Genomic DNA, 15,009 nt, shown 5'->3' with positions numbered 1-15,009 from the left:
AGAACTGCTCCCCACTGATGACGCATGGGGAGTGGTGGCCAGTGAGGAGGGAGAAGCAGGCAGGGCACAGAAGAGGAAGGGCCTTCTGAGCCAGGCTAGAGAGCATTTAGGCTTTATCCTGAAGGCAATGGGCACCCACTCAAAGGCTTTAAGCAGTGGAGGAAAATGATCAGATCTGTATTTCAGAAAGACCACAGAGGCTTTTGGAAGCATAAGGAGAATGGCTTGGGGGACAAGACAGAAGGAAAAGAGGCCAATTAAGAGGCTGTTGGTGGGGCTTCCCTGGTGGCGCAGTGGTTAAGAATCCGCCTGCCAATGCAGGGGACATGGGTTCGAGCCCTGGTCCGGGAAGATCTCACATGCCGCGGAGCAACTAAGCCCGTGTGCCACAACTACTGAGCCCGCGTGCCACAACTACTGAAGCCCGTGAGCCTAGAGCCCTTGCTCTGCAACAAGAGAAGCCACCCAATGAGAAGCCCGCACGCCACAACTAGAGAAAAGCCTGCGTGCAGCAACAAAGACCCAAGGCCACCAAAAATAAAAATAAATAAATAAATTTATATTAAAAAAAAAAGAAGAGGCTGCTGGTGAAAAGTGATTAGAGTAGGAGAGTGAGAGGGTGGGAAGATCTTTGAAAGATGTAACGGTATGGTGTACGCTGTCATCTTTCATCTTCCCTTCTTTTTTTAACCTAGAGCATCTATTCACGCTTTTAGTGCGTTTGGTACGATGGACACCTCCCCCCCACCCCCCCACCCAACAGAGGCTCAGCGCACTTACCAAGAATGGGATGGGGGTTGGTGAGGAAAAATGGTGCAGTGCTGGTGAGAACTTCAGCAGCGGCCAGCCTGGACTCGGTGGGAAGATGATCTCCGCAAGAAGAGAGGACCAACTGGACCCACTGCTGCAGGTTGGGGGCCACCAAGTCCCTGGTCTAAAAGTACAAAGTGTTCATACAGCAGTTCAGAAGATGCGACATGGGCAGACATGGAATCAGGGATGAGCTACATATGCGTTTCCCAGGCTCCCTTGCATTGGGGAGTAACGTGATTAAGTTCTGACTAATGGGATGCCATTAAAAGTGGTTATCTGTGCAATTTCAGGTCATATGTAAGGAAATACGTGTGACCTTCACTTCTTGGGTTTCTCTGTCCTGCTAGTTGAACAAGGACAAGATGATGGGAGCTGGAGCAACCATCTGGGACCAGAAGATGGAAGCCACGTTAAGGACAGCAGAACAACAAGGTAGAAGGGCCTGGGAGCCCAATAATGTCAAGCTACTATCTGCTTTGGACTGCTTCTCTCTGGTTTAAGTCACTGTATTTTTGAGTTTCTGTCACATTTAAAGCAGCATCCTAACTAACAGTATTGTTTAAACAAAACCCTATTGTTGTTTCTTTATAGTGACAGCTTTATTGAGATACAATTCACATACCATATAATTTACCCATTTAAATACATAATTCAATGATTTTCAGTATATTCACAGATATGTGTGTACCACCATCACCACAGTCAATTTTAGAACATTTTCATCACCAAAAAGAGAAGCCCTGTATACTTTAGTTGTCATCCCCATCCTGTCAACTCCCCCTCGCCCAGCCCTAAACCGTTAATCTACTTTCTGTCTTTACGGATTTGTCCGTTCTGCACATTTCATATAAACTGAATCATACAGATGGCCAACAGGCACATGAAAAGATGGTCAAAACCACTAATTATTAGAGAAATGCAAATCAAAACTACAATGAGGTATCATTTCATACCAGTAAGAATGGCCGTCATTAAAAAGTCTACAAATAATAAATGCTGGAGCAGGTGTGGAGAAAAGGGAACCCTCCCCTACACTGTTGGTGGGAATGTAAATTGGTGCAGCCACTATGGAGAACACTTTGGAGGTTCCTTAAAAAACTAAAAATAGAACTACCATATGATCCTGCAATCCCACTCCTGGGCACATATCCGGAGAAAACTCGAATTCGAAAAGACACATGCTACACCAATGTGCACAGTGGCACTATTTACAATAGCCAAGACATGGAAGCAACCTAAGTATCCATCAACTTTACCCATGGATAAAGAAGATGTGGCATATATACACAATGGACTATTAGTCAGCCATAAAAAAGAATGAAATAATGCCATTTGCAGCAACATGGACGGACCTAGAGATTATCATACTAAGTGAAGTAAATCAGACAAAGACAAATATCATATGATATCTCTTATATATGGAATCTAAAAAAATAATATAAATGAACTTATCTACAATGCAGAAATAGACTCACAGACATAGAAAACAAACTTACGGTAACCAAAGGGGATGGTGGCTGGGCAAGGGGAGAGATAAATTAGGAGTCTGGGATTAACATATACACACTACTGTATATAAAATAGATAAACAACAAGGACTTACTGTATAGCACAGGGAACTATATTCAGTATCTTGTACTAACCTATAATGGAAAAGAATGTGAAAAAGTATATATATATATATATATATAACTGAATCAAAATTAATTATACTTTAATAAAAAATGGTTAAAAAATTGAATCATACAGTATGTGGTCTTTTGTGACTGGCTTCTTTCACTCAGCATGTTTTCAGGGCTCATCCACGCTGTAGGATGTATGTATCAGTACTTCATTACTTTTTATGACTGAAAAATATTCCATTATATAGATATACCATATTTTGTTTACCCATTCATGAATCAGTTGATGGACATTTGGGTTGTTTCCATCTTTTAAACTCTGGTTTTTTACTTTTTCTAGAAAGGGGATTATTGTTCCGAATAAATTTTACTTCCCCTATCAATTAAGCCTCTTTAAATGTTCAAAATGAGATTGTTGGCTCCTCTGATCATCTATGAGCATCTACAGAACTAAACTGATCAGTGTCTTAGATGTGAGGAAGCTGCTGACTTGTTAACTTTTCTCTCCCTGAAAAATTTCCAATATTCTTCAAATATCACTTCATTCAAGTACCAAGCAGTGCCTCTGAGATGCACATGACAACTGCTTAAAAACGGCTTTAGATGAGAACGCTGTCTTTTGACAGACTTGTTAGGCTGCCCTGTGACTACTTTCTCAGAACTTGTTCCCCACCCCCGCCCCAGGCTGTAGTTTTTTTTTAGCAAATCCTCTCCCTTCCTACAAACTCTCCTCCTATCCTCCCCAAAACACACACATGACTTTTTTTTTTTTAGCTTTTTGCATCTCCTAGTGACCACCTGGCTCTGGCCCCTTGGCCTGCCTCTGAATGACAGACCCAGGGAAACTGTGTATATCTGCTTAGTACTCACCCTCTGGTCTTCTCTCTGTCCAGTCCCAGGCTCTCTGAACTTAACAATCTCCTATGTGAAGTCTTCCTCAGCTCTGCACACACTCCCTCTGGCCTCTGGTTTCCCTCAGCCTCCCTCCTACTAGAGTATCATTTAATATCATGATCTAATGCTCCTTTTCTCTCGTTAGACTGCCCTCCAGTCTTCTTCATCTTTGTACCCCCAGTACCTCTCTCAGGGCTGCTGGAGCATAAGGAATAGGAATCCACAATGTTATGGTGCCATGATCACAGTGTGGTGATGTGAAACCAAGATCTTCAGGTAATTTTACTGTGGAATTGACTGCCTTCTACTTACAATAATTCTCTGATGGTGGCATCTTTCTCATATGCCCCTAAGTATGCAAGTATTTGTCCTAAGGCATCATTCCAGGAAGCTGTTTTTTTTTTTTTAAATTGAAGTATGGTTGATTTACTTCAACTATACTTACAGTGGTTTCAGGTGTACAGCAAAGTGATTCAGTTATATATATATATTTTTTTTCAGATTATTTTCCATTATAGGTTATTACAAGATACTGAATATAGTTCCTTGTGCTATATAGTAAATCCTTGCTGCTTATCTATTTTATGTGTAGTAGTTTGTATCTGTTAATCCCATACTCCTAATTTATCCCTTTCCCACCCTCCTTTTCCCCTTTGGTAGCCGTAAGTTTGTTTTCTATGTCTGTGAGTCTGTTTCTGTTTTGTATATAGGTTCATTTGTATTATTTTTTAGATTCTACATATAAGTGATATCATATGATATTTGTCTTTGTCTGACTTAACTTCACTTAGCATGATATTCTCTAGGTTCATCCATGTTGCTGCAAATGGCATTATTTCATTCTTTTTTATGGCTGAGTAATATTCCATTGTATGTATATATCACATCTCCTTAAGCCAACTGTCTGTTGATAGGCACTTGGGTTGTTTTCATGTCTTGGCTATTGTAAATAGTGTTGCTATGAACACTGGGGTGCATGTATCTTTTCAAATCAGAGTTTTCATCTTTTCTGGATATATGCCCAGGAGTGGGATTGCTGGATCATATGGTAGCTCTATTTTCAGTTTTTTAAGGAACCTCCATACTGTTTTCCACAGTGGCTGCACCAATTTACATTCCCACCAACAGTGTAGAAGGGTTCCCTTTTCTTCCCCAGGAAGCTGTTTTGATTACTTTAGGTCCACCCCACCCCCAAAGACATGTCCTAAGACAGGTGGGACACATCTGGGCCTCCATGCAAAGCCAGCTGGACCATGTTTGGGGGGGATATTTAAGCCTTAGCGATATATTTTCATACATAGTTGACTAGGATGCAATCCTAGTGACTTGCAATCCTTGGAACTGACTTGCTCATTCCCTCATTAGATAAAGAGTCTAGTGAGAAAAACAGGAAAAAACAAGGAGTTTGGGCATAAATGCACGTATGTCCTGGAGGGAGGAGGTGGTGTTACCCTCATGGACTCAAATCAAATGTGCCCAGAACAAGAGAAAAGAAATGCCAAACATGGTGCTCAGAAAATTCTCCCCAAGTTATACCCAAAGTGAAAAACGAACACGAATGATATTTTTGTAGAAGCTACACACATATGCCACAGAGATTCTGCCTGTGGGACAGTTCACTTTTACTGACACCTTCCAGGGAAATCAGAGGACAGAAATCTAGACCCCAAAACAGGGGAAATCAGCCTCACCTCCTCACACGTCCTCATGTGGTGGGCAATCACTTTGGAGGCGAGTCTCAGAGCTTCACTTTGAATATCAGACCTAGAAAAGTCAGCCAGAAAACACACAAAACATATAATCACCCTGAAACTAATATAATATTGTAAGTCAATTATACTTCAATAAATAAATATGAAAATCCATAAATAAATAAAATCAAACATTTTATATACATATGGTTTTTACAGATAGTCTGTAATCCATGTGGCTGTGAATACTACTGGAAATCTCTACCTTGTGGCTATACAGATGCCTCCGGAAGCAATTACCTTTTGGTAACTAATGGGAAACTGACATTATTCTATTGCTTGGGCTTAGAACACAGGCTGAGACTTAGAAAGAAATACAGGACCTGAGTCCTTAGGCCAGGACTATGCTCAAGTTCATTACATGACTGACTGATGGGACCATGTGTTGTACCAAGTTTGCACAGGGAGCACTGGAGGCAAACCTTTCATTGGAAGCAATATCCATTGTCCAGATCAAGAACTCCTTTGGGGTTAGATGGACACAGCGCTCTGTCTGAGGAAGCCACTCACTGGGGTCCATGCAATGGAGAATTTTCAGTATCTGTGTGAGCCAGATCCATGGAAAACAAACAAACAAACAAAAACACACACACACCTCAGAAAAGTCTCCAGAATCTAAATAATAATCATTTGTACCAATAAGGGACTCTATCTTTCAAAAAGTGCCCACTGACTTCCTTTTTCCCCCCTTAATAGCTTTGCGAGACCAAGATAGTCTAGAGCAGTGGCATACTGGGATCAGAGGGTAGATGCCATATTCCTAGGTCAGTGCCCTTTCCTTTTGATCATGATTTCCAGGTGACCATCTGCCCCCAAAGAGCCACGTCAGCAAAGACTGCTTACTCTCTCGATCTCTATCTTTGGTTAATCTCTGTCATCAATACCATTATCATTAAACACTCTTCTTAGCACTCTTTTATGCATGAAGCCATGCCAAGCATCGTGCGAGAGAGTCCTCGCCCTTTGGATGCTGAATCTCCTTCCAATCCTGGAGATGCCAAAACTGATCCTGCCTCCTGACCTTATCACTCCAGTGGGCTTGCCAAAGACTGCGGGGAGTGGAAAGGGATGGTCAGTACACCAGAGACTTCACCTTGCAGAGGCATTCTGGGTGATTTTCCTTCATAGCCAACATCAAGAATGTCCCTCCCGTATTCCATAGCAAGGGCGGCAGTCCCTTCTCTCCTAGTCCCGAGGCTGCTGCTGAGAACCTTTCCAACAGGGCTTCCAGCGTCAGCAGGCGCACTTCAGGGAAGGAAGACTCTAACAGCTGAGAGAAGGAGACGGGAACGTCCCTTGCCTGCTCTCCAGCCTGGGCTGCTACTGCCCACACTGCAGCGATGGCCAGTTTGGTGAGGCTCTGGAGGTACTGGGGCAGGCCTGGCACCGTGAAGGTATAGGGGAATCCGGTTATCAACTCTGATCCCAAGATGATCCTTCTGACTTCCTCCCAGAAGCCAAGATGCTCCAGAACTAAAAAACAAAAAAGCAAAGGAAAAGAGGCAATCACTTTATTCAAAGTTCCACAAAAGGACATAGGTGAACACACACGACTCTGGATACCCTGGGTGGGACAACCAGACGTCATTCCTGAGTAGATTTCACACTAACCATGTAATAAGTGACTAGGCCATTAAGATTCAGATTTCTGGCCCAGAAGCACTTTCTATTTAGGTAATTCATGATTTTCCCCCTAGAGTGTCAGAAGGCATTCCTATCAGAAAGTGTGCTCCTGGCACCCCTCCCTAATAGTCAATAAATATAAACTCAGTGACCTCTTGAATCCTCAAGCCTCAAAGCTGAGCAGGATAAAAGAACATCTAGTCCACGCTTCCCTCAGGGGCTCAGATCGCCTCTACAGCACCTCTTCTCAGAGGCTCTTGGCAGAACCCTACAGTGATTTGGAGCTCACGAGACAGACTGTTCCGCTGTTAACAGATCTATTTGCCACAGAGTTCTTTTTGGAGTTTCCACTCAGTGGCCCATTTCTGCATTTTGAGCCCTTTAGGCATTTGAATACAGTTATTATATCCCCTCTGTCTTCTCCAGGTGAAACACCCCTACTTCCTTCAACTAGTCCCCAGATGACGGGGTCCACCCTCTCTCACTGTTCTAAGCCACCTTCCTTTGGATGTGCCTCAGCCCTCTTCAGGCATGGCGCCGCAGAAGGGCACATGACTCTCCCTCGTGGTCTGAGCAGCAGGACTGTTGCTTGCCCTGTTCTCACATGAGGTCCCTGGAGTTGTATCACACCGTTGACTCATGTGGAGCATAAAGTCAACTGAACCGCAGGCCTTTCTTTTTCACATGGTCCACTGACAGTGGTGAGTCGTCCATCTCCCACCTTGTACTCAGGACTTAGATCAAGACTTGTTTTGTTTGTTTTAAACCAAAGCAGATCCCTGTTAAATTTTACGGTCTGCCTTTTAGATTGCCGAGATCTTTTTGTATTCTCAGTTCTGATCACAAATATTTATTGCCTGCTTACTATGTGCTGGGTGCTAAGTGAAATAAGAATAATGCCCTTAGGGAGTTTATATTCTAATTTGAGAAAGAGAAATGAATGACTAGGTGATTCTAATATAGTGGTGGAAGCAATCACCTGAGTCTTAAAGAGGAAGAGAGAGGAGAATGCGTTGGAACCACCAAAGGCAGGGCAAAGGTTCAAAGGCATAAAACAGAATGGACCACGTGAGGAACTATAGGCAGTCTGATCTCAGCACAGAATTCGAGGTGGGGAACAGCGGGAGATGAGGCTAGAGGAGCAGCACGTCCAGGACATGGGGAACCTCCTAGGCCACGCGAAGGAGCTTGGACATTTTTCTGCAGGCAAGGGGGTGCCATCGAGGGGTTATTTTAAGCGACAAGGTCAGGTGAACATGTCCACTGGTGTTCTTATTGCTGAGAGGCCAACATTAGGGGCAGGGAGCCCAGCTGAACGACTACTGCAGTAGTGGAAGAGAGAAACGATGAGGGTGTAAAGTAAGGAACAGACAGGAAGAAGATGCGTTTGAGAAGCATGGAAGGAATAAAACTGGCAGCACTGGGGGACTGGCTGGGGGAGGAGTGTTGGGTGCCTCCCAGAACCCAGATTCTTCATACAGCACATTCATCATCCAATAGAAGCTGGGTAAACCTCAATTTGACAAGCAGGCCGTAAGTAATCACTAAAGATGTGGACTGGACCAGCGTGGAGGACAGAGGGCTTTGGTGAGTAGTATAGTTGGTTCCCTGCCTGCCCCATCCCCCGCCCCACTCCAAGCTCTCATCAATTCATTAACCAGCTCTCTTAGGGTCTAGGTATTCCCCAGTTATGAATCCTCCTAACTCTACCATTCTGCCCACATGTTATCTACAAGAACATCAGGAGAGACTTCATCAAATGCCTTGCTGAAATTTAGATATCTCATAAATCAGTGAACACTACTGACTCCTAGAAAACGATCACAAACAGAATAAAAATGTTGGAAAAAACTCACTTGGAATTGAAATATTACACAGGCTTGCAATAATCCAGGAATTATTGCAATAATAAATAATAAAAATATAGACTATTCCTGTTACACATCAAACTGTTTCAAAAAGAAGTTTCTCCAAAGAGGCAAAAGAGGGGCTTGGGCTCCTATATGATGGTGCCCCTAGAGGCCACCACCCCCCACCTGCTAGCTGTGCTTGCAGACACACCGCTGCTCTTAACCCAGACTCTGCTGAGGTCTAAGTTCCAGCCGGAGGGCAGCCTTCTTTGCAAAGCAGCAGGGAAAACCCCAGGTGTCAGGATCCTCAACTTTTGTGTCATCATCTCTATTTTCAATGCCTAAAAACCTAATCCCAGTATAATTTAGAAATGAGAAGACCACACTCCAGTGATCTCCAGGTGTCACTTTCCTAGCCTTCCCACCCACTGCTACCTGAGGACAACACTGTATCAAAAAGGGCTTTCATTTGTTAGGCTAGGAGTCAGAAACATGGCTCAGAGACACGCTCTTTAAAACATAATTAAAAACAGGAAGAACTGTCTTGGTCATTCTGGATAATTTTCAGATGAACCTGCTATAGGTATTCCAGGCAGAGTGTATAGTCCGCTGGACTCAAGAGCTAGGCACCCAGACACACTTGCCTCCTTTAAGACCTTGAGGAATGATGACATGATCAAGAAGCCCAGGACTGAAGGCACAACCCCAAAGACAGGGGACATGGGGCACCTGCTCAGGAAGGGATTCTTTGGGACTTCTTGGCCTCCACTTCCTGTGGACTTCAGTATAATCCTATAAGCATGCATTAAGCGTATAGTAGGTACTTCGGGAGATACAGAGATTCAGAGTTGAGAAAGAAAAATTACCTGCTATCAAAGAGCTTTAAAACTGATGGGAGGATAAAGACAACCACTAAAATTGCAAAATGCTTAGTACCCTAAAATCATTAGTGAGAAGAGCTGACAACTATTGAGTATTAACGTGCCAGGCACTACAGAATATTATATATCCATTATTTAATGCTATGAATAATAATTACTTTTAGAATTGACACTCGTTGAGTATTAGTCTAAGCACTTCAACAAGTACTAAATCATTTAATGAAGTAGGCGCTGTTATGACTCCCCGGTATTTTACAGATGAGGAAAGAGGTTAAGTTACTTGCCCGAGGTCACACAGGGAATTGTAGGTAAAGGGAATACAAAAGCCATAAGAATGACCAAAATGAAAGCAATGTGCACTTATTTTCTATCGTAAGTAAAAAAAAAAAAAAGGGGGGGGGCTTTCAGAAGGGAACAAAATTTAAGATGGGCAGGGGCTTCCCTGGTGGCGCAGTGGTCAAGAATCCGCCTGCCAATGCAGGAGACATGGCTTCGAGCCCTGGTCCAGGAAGATCCCACATGCCGCGGAGCAACTAAGCCCGCGAGCCACAACTACTGAGCCCGTGTGCCTAGAGGCCGTGCTCCGCAACAAGAGAAGCCACTGCAACGAGAAGCCTGCGCACCTCAACGAAGAGTAGTCCCCCCGCTCGCCACAACTAGAGAAAGCCCGCGCGCAGCAACTAAGACGCAACGCAGCCAAAAATAAATAAATAAATAAAAAATTTAAGATGGGCACTGAGGCTGCCCAGAGGTACTTGCCTGGGAGAGGAAAGGGCAGGGCAGGTGCTCAGGGGAGCTGGGAGAGAGTAGACACGAGAGACCTGCGAACAGGTTCACTGAATTAATGTGTCAACACAGGAGAAGCAGGGGAGGTTAGGTCGGAGCCACAAGCTAGGAAACTATCAGATGACATTCATGTAGGCACTTTCTCCAAACTGCTGCTTAGAAAAAATGTCCTTAGTTCTGCAGCAAGACCCAATGAGGTGTCCTAAAGCAGAGTTTCTCAAACTTGAGTGAGCATCAGAACCACCTGGAGGGCTTGTTAAATCACAGACTGCTGCCTGGGCCTCACCCGCAAAGTTTCTGATTCAGGAGGGCGGGGGTGGGGGCTGAGAATTTGCATTTCTAACAAGCTCCCAGGTGATGCTGCTGCTGGGCCAGGTACTTCAAAACCACTGCCCTCAGGGGATGGTTCTTTTTTTTTTAATTAATTAAAAAAAATTTTTTAAATTTATTTATTTATTTATTTATTTTTGGCTGCGTTGTGTCTTCGTTGCTGTGCGCGGGCTTTCTCTAGTTGCGGCGAGCGGTGGCTACTCTTTGTTGCCGTGCACGGGCTTCTCATTGCGGTGGCTTCTCTTGTTGTGGAGCATGGGCTCTAGGCGCCCGGGCTTCAGTAGTTGTGACACGCGGGCTTCAGTAGTTGTGGCTCACGGGCTCTAGAGCACAGGCTCAGTAGTTGTGGTGCATGGGCTTAGCTGCTCCACGGCATGTGGGATCTTCCCGGACCAGGGCTCGAACCCATGTCCCCTGCATTGGCAGGTGGATTCTTAACCACTGTGCCACCAGGGAAGTCCCAGGTGATGGTCCTAACCAGAGGTTATTAAAACCAACCATGCCTCAATCCCACCCTTGTAGATTCTGATTCGGTTGGTTTGGAGTTGGTCGCAGACATCTGGAGTCTTTTTTTTTTTTTTATTAAATATTTATTTATTTATTTGGGTGCGTCCGGTCTTAGCTGCAGGCATGCGGGATCTCTCCTTGCGGCACACAGGCTTCTCTCAGTTGTGGTGCATGGGCTCTAGAGCGCGCGTGGGCTTAGTTGCCCTGCGGCATATGGGATCTTAGTTCCCCGACCAGGGATTGAACCCGTGTCCCCTGCACTGGGAGGCGGATTCTTAGCCACTGCGCCACCAGGGAAGTCCCGACATCTGGAGTCTTAAGAAGCCAACAGGTAATTCTGCTCTGTGCCCCAGCTGAGAACCACATTCCTCAGCTACGACTTTCATAGGGGTTCACAGGGTTTTTGGGATGGGCAGTAGGGGCTCCAGTTCCAAAGAGCAGAGCTGATTCCAGCCCAGTACTTCACCATAGTGAAGAACTAGAAAATTCACCGCCCCCCACTTTCTCTTACCAATAAAAACATCAAAGGAGGGGAAACCCCCAAGAATTCAAAAGAATGAATAAACTCTATAAAGGCCCCTTGCAGGCAGGCCTTTGATACTGGCTCATTATATACAGGTTCTGTTCTAGGGCTAGGGTGTAGCAGTGAATTAGAAAGACCAGGCTCTGCTCTCATGGAGTTCCCATTTAGATGGGGACCACAGAACACCCTCTGCCCCTCTGCCAGGGTGAGGGGGTCTCTGGGCAGAACAGGAGGGTGGGATTAGAAATATGAGCAGCAGCAGTGACTAAAAAGGAAGTATTGCGTTCCTCTCTAGCATAGCAGTTTCTCAGCCCGGGAGGTACATTAAATTTATCTGGAGAGTTTTAGAAAAACACTTATGTCAGGGGACACTTGACTGCATCTCTGGGGCGAGCCTGGTTTCAAGGTGACCCAGGTGATTCTATTGTTCAGCTGGGGTCACAGCTACTGTTTTATGGGCTCTGCACCCCACAGCAAGTAGAGCTCACCAAATGGATCTCACAACCAGGATTTCTTCCCAGTGAAGCACAGTTTTGTGTCCTGCCCTACCAAACGCATTTCAAAGTTGAGATCAACACGGAGCGCTTGTTTCCATTTTTGTGAGTGCCTGCTGTCCGCAAGATACAAAAAAACTCAAGTTAGTTCTTTGACGGCACTTAGTTCTTCTTCAGTCTGAGGTCTGGCAACCCTCTTCTCTAGAAGATAACTTTTCTACTTGCAATTTCAATTTTGCTGGCTTTGGGTTGCCTCCTTTCTATCTTTCCTGGAAAGTCAAGTTTTCCAATGAAAGAATCAAGTCCCTCCCCTTTAATGGCCCCATCTTATTTTTCATTAATTAGATGATTTTTGTAAACTCTTGTTAATTGGAGTTTTTCCCCAGCCCTCCTTGTTTGGAATATCTTTGGATTTTCCCAACAGTGTAGTCATTTTAGTCACCCAAGTATGTGTGACTGATTCTAAACATCCAATTTGATTTCACTTTTGAAATTAACTTCTTTTTTTCTTCTTTAGAGGAAGCATATTTCTAGCCTTCAAAGGAATGGCTCATTGGCTGGATTCACTTGGAAAGACAATACCTCCTGCTGTGCTATGTCCCGGTTCAATGGAGAAATAATTCTCAAGTTTGGAATTCAAGAATCAATCAAATATCAAAAACAATGTGACAGGCTGGTATAAGTTGCCAACATTTTATTTTGTAAAGAAAGGATGTTAAAAACCTGCCATCTATTATTTCATGAAAGAAAGGCTATCTGAACACCAAAAAAGTCATAGATTCCTAGTGTCATCATAAAGGACAATTCTTTAAAAAAATGTGGTTTAAAGAAAAATTTGCTATAGTTGTCATTTTGCTATAGTTTTATTGTGAAAATATCACCAGGGAGCAGCATTAGGGAACTGCAGCTTTGGAGAAGTTGATCGAGTTTCCTGAGGTTGATGTGTTTGGAGAACATGCCCAGCCTGAACAGAGGTGTCCTAGAGAGGAATGAAGGGACTTTGCCGAGTCCCTCAGGACAGCGAGTAGAGTGTCTGTGAGAAGGAGCAAAGTGGTCCATTCACACAATTCTCTCTGGGAATCTCAGATGTGTTATTTTAGCAGTTTTTGTGTTATTTTGGCGAGTTGCAGATTTCAGTGTTATGTCTGCAACCTGAACAGTGATTGCTAAATTAACTGGATTTCAAAGCTGCCATTCTCTAACCAACCAAGGTAGGGCGCTAACATCAACCCAGGCTGCTGAAAGAGGATTTAAAAAGCAGCACTACCTAGAGCATGGTCAGCTCCTAGTTCCCAAATCCTGTTCTATTATTTAGGGAAGTCAGTCTCCTCCCCAAAGGAGGAACACAGCCCCAAAGGGCAGGCCCATGGGGCATTTATCTTTGATTTTCTGAGCTACAGGTTTGTTAAAAAAAAAAAGAAAAAAAATCAACGTAATCTTAAAAGATTCATGTTAATCTAAATAGCTTTGACGAGAGCATTCTGGAAAACAATGTGGATGATATCATTACCACATAATTATGGGTATAGTGGAGTTTCACCATAAGAGCATTTAATTTAGGCGAATTTAACTCTAAGTACTCGGCAAACAGAGAGAAAGAGATTGAAAAATATCAATTAAAAGCGAGAGGGCAGTTTCACCTGACATTCCAATCACCGAGCATATCCCCAGGATGGTGGCTGTGCTGTTACCTTAGACGAGTGGCTCTCAAACTTCGGCGCACTCACCTCCAGAGTTCCTGATTCAGTAGGTCTGGGACAGGGCCCCCCAGATCACACTTCTAACAAATCCTGGGCGATGCTGCTGCTGCTGATGCAGGGACCACACTTTAAGAACCGCTTCAGACCATCTGAGATCGTCCGTGCTTCTCGCAGTGTAAACATCTTGCCATGCCGAACGTGTATAATTCTAGTGTTTAATGGTATTTGTTTTTGTGCACCATGGCCCCTAATCATATGTCAACCCCTTCATCTAGTGCTCAACCAAAGAGCTCCTGAATATTATATAGTTCCTGGCCTTCGCTGTTAATGTCATGAACCAAGATAGCCTGATTGCTTTGTGCTGAGCTGGCCAAAATAAAAGGGGCCAGAGGGAGTAAGCGTACAGGCCCAAATTGACAGAGTTTTCTTGGCCCCAGCAGAGATGGTTATGGGAGAAGCTAAAACCCCAGTAATCACAGCAAACGTGTTCTACTTGTAAGCAGCAATCAGAATCCATAAAGGGGGAAGGATTCTCCTCAGGACTGAAAAGACCAACAAAACAGAAAAAAAAATAGTTTCACTGCTATGGAGTAAGTCACTTACTGTGGATACCATGTAAATGGCAATGATATTGATTGCGCCACTATGGTGGTCACTTGCCACTGAGCCTCAGAAGAAGGTTCTGTTTTCTGCCTGACCTTGCATATGCTGTTCCCTCTGCCTTGAATGAATAAATGAACAAATGAACAATATAAATGAACAAATGAACAATATAATTTCGTTATATTGTAACGGTTCTGAATTCTCCGATACCACTTGGTCAAGAAAATTTTGTAGAAATTTCCCCTATCCTCCCCCCCTCAGAATCTCTACCCTCCTTAAAGAAGTAGAGAGTAAGGAAATACGAAGCAGATTTTACTTTTAAGGCATAATGAAAGGGCCAACTTTTTCTGTTTCAAAGATCTGTAGCTCTGTTTGGGGACATCTGTAATCAGATCCAACAAAAGTTCTTATCTGGAACATTGATAAACTGGTTCTAAAAATAATCACAGATGATAATTTGTACACTCCGTGAACGTTAATGTCCTGTTATGCTATTTCTCAGTTAAAAAAAATTGTATTTGGAGAGAAAAGGAAACCATAGGAACTACAACAACAACAAAAAATCAACTGATTTAATAAATCTTGGCTTCTCCTTATCGAAGGGAAATTCCATTCCTCTATTTAATCCTCTG

At 43.7% G+C, this 15,009-nt stretch overlaps 1 protein-coding gene across 1 annotated transcript in view; it reads right to left on the bottom strand.

The window, feature by feature from the left end:
• Positions 1–15,009, bottom strand: part of THADA (THADA armadillo repeat containing) — a 325,437-nt gene that overhangs the window by 53,239 nt on the left and 257,189 nt on the right. The window contains 4 exon segments of the mRNA XM_036872571.1: positions 781–934; positions 5,021–5,093; positions 5,503–5,621; positions 6,174–6,553. Of these exon segments, the coding sequence (XP_036728466.1) occupies positions 781–934; positions 5,021–5,093; positions 5,503–5,621; positions 6,174–6,553 (726 nt within the window).

Source organism: Balaenoptera musculus, chromosome 13, assembly GCF_009873245.2.
Source record: "Balaenoptera musculus isolate JJ_BM4_2016_0621 chromosome 13, mBalMus1.pri.v3, whole genome shotgun sequence".
NCBI classification, from domain to species: Eukaryota; Metazoa; Chordata; class Mammalia; order Artiodactyla; family Balaenopteridae; genus Balaenoptera; species Balaenoptera musculus.
This window is presented reverse-complemented; position numbering and strand designations above follow the sequence as displayed.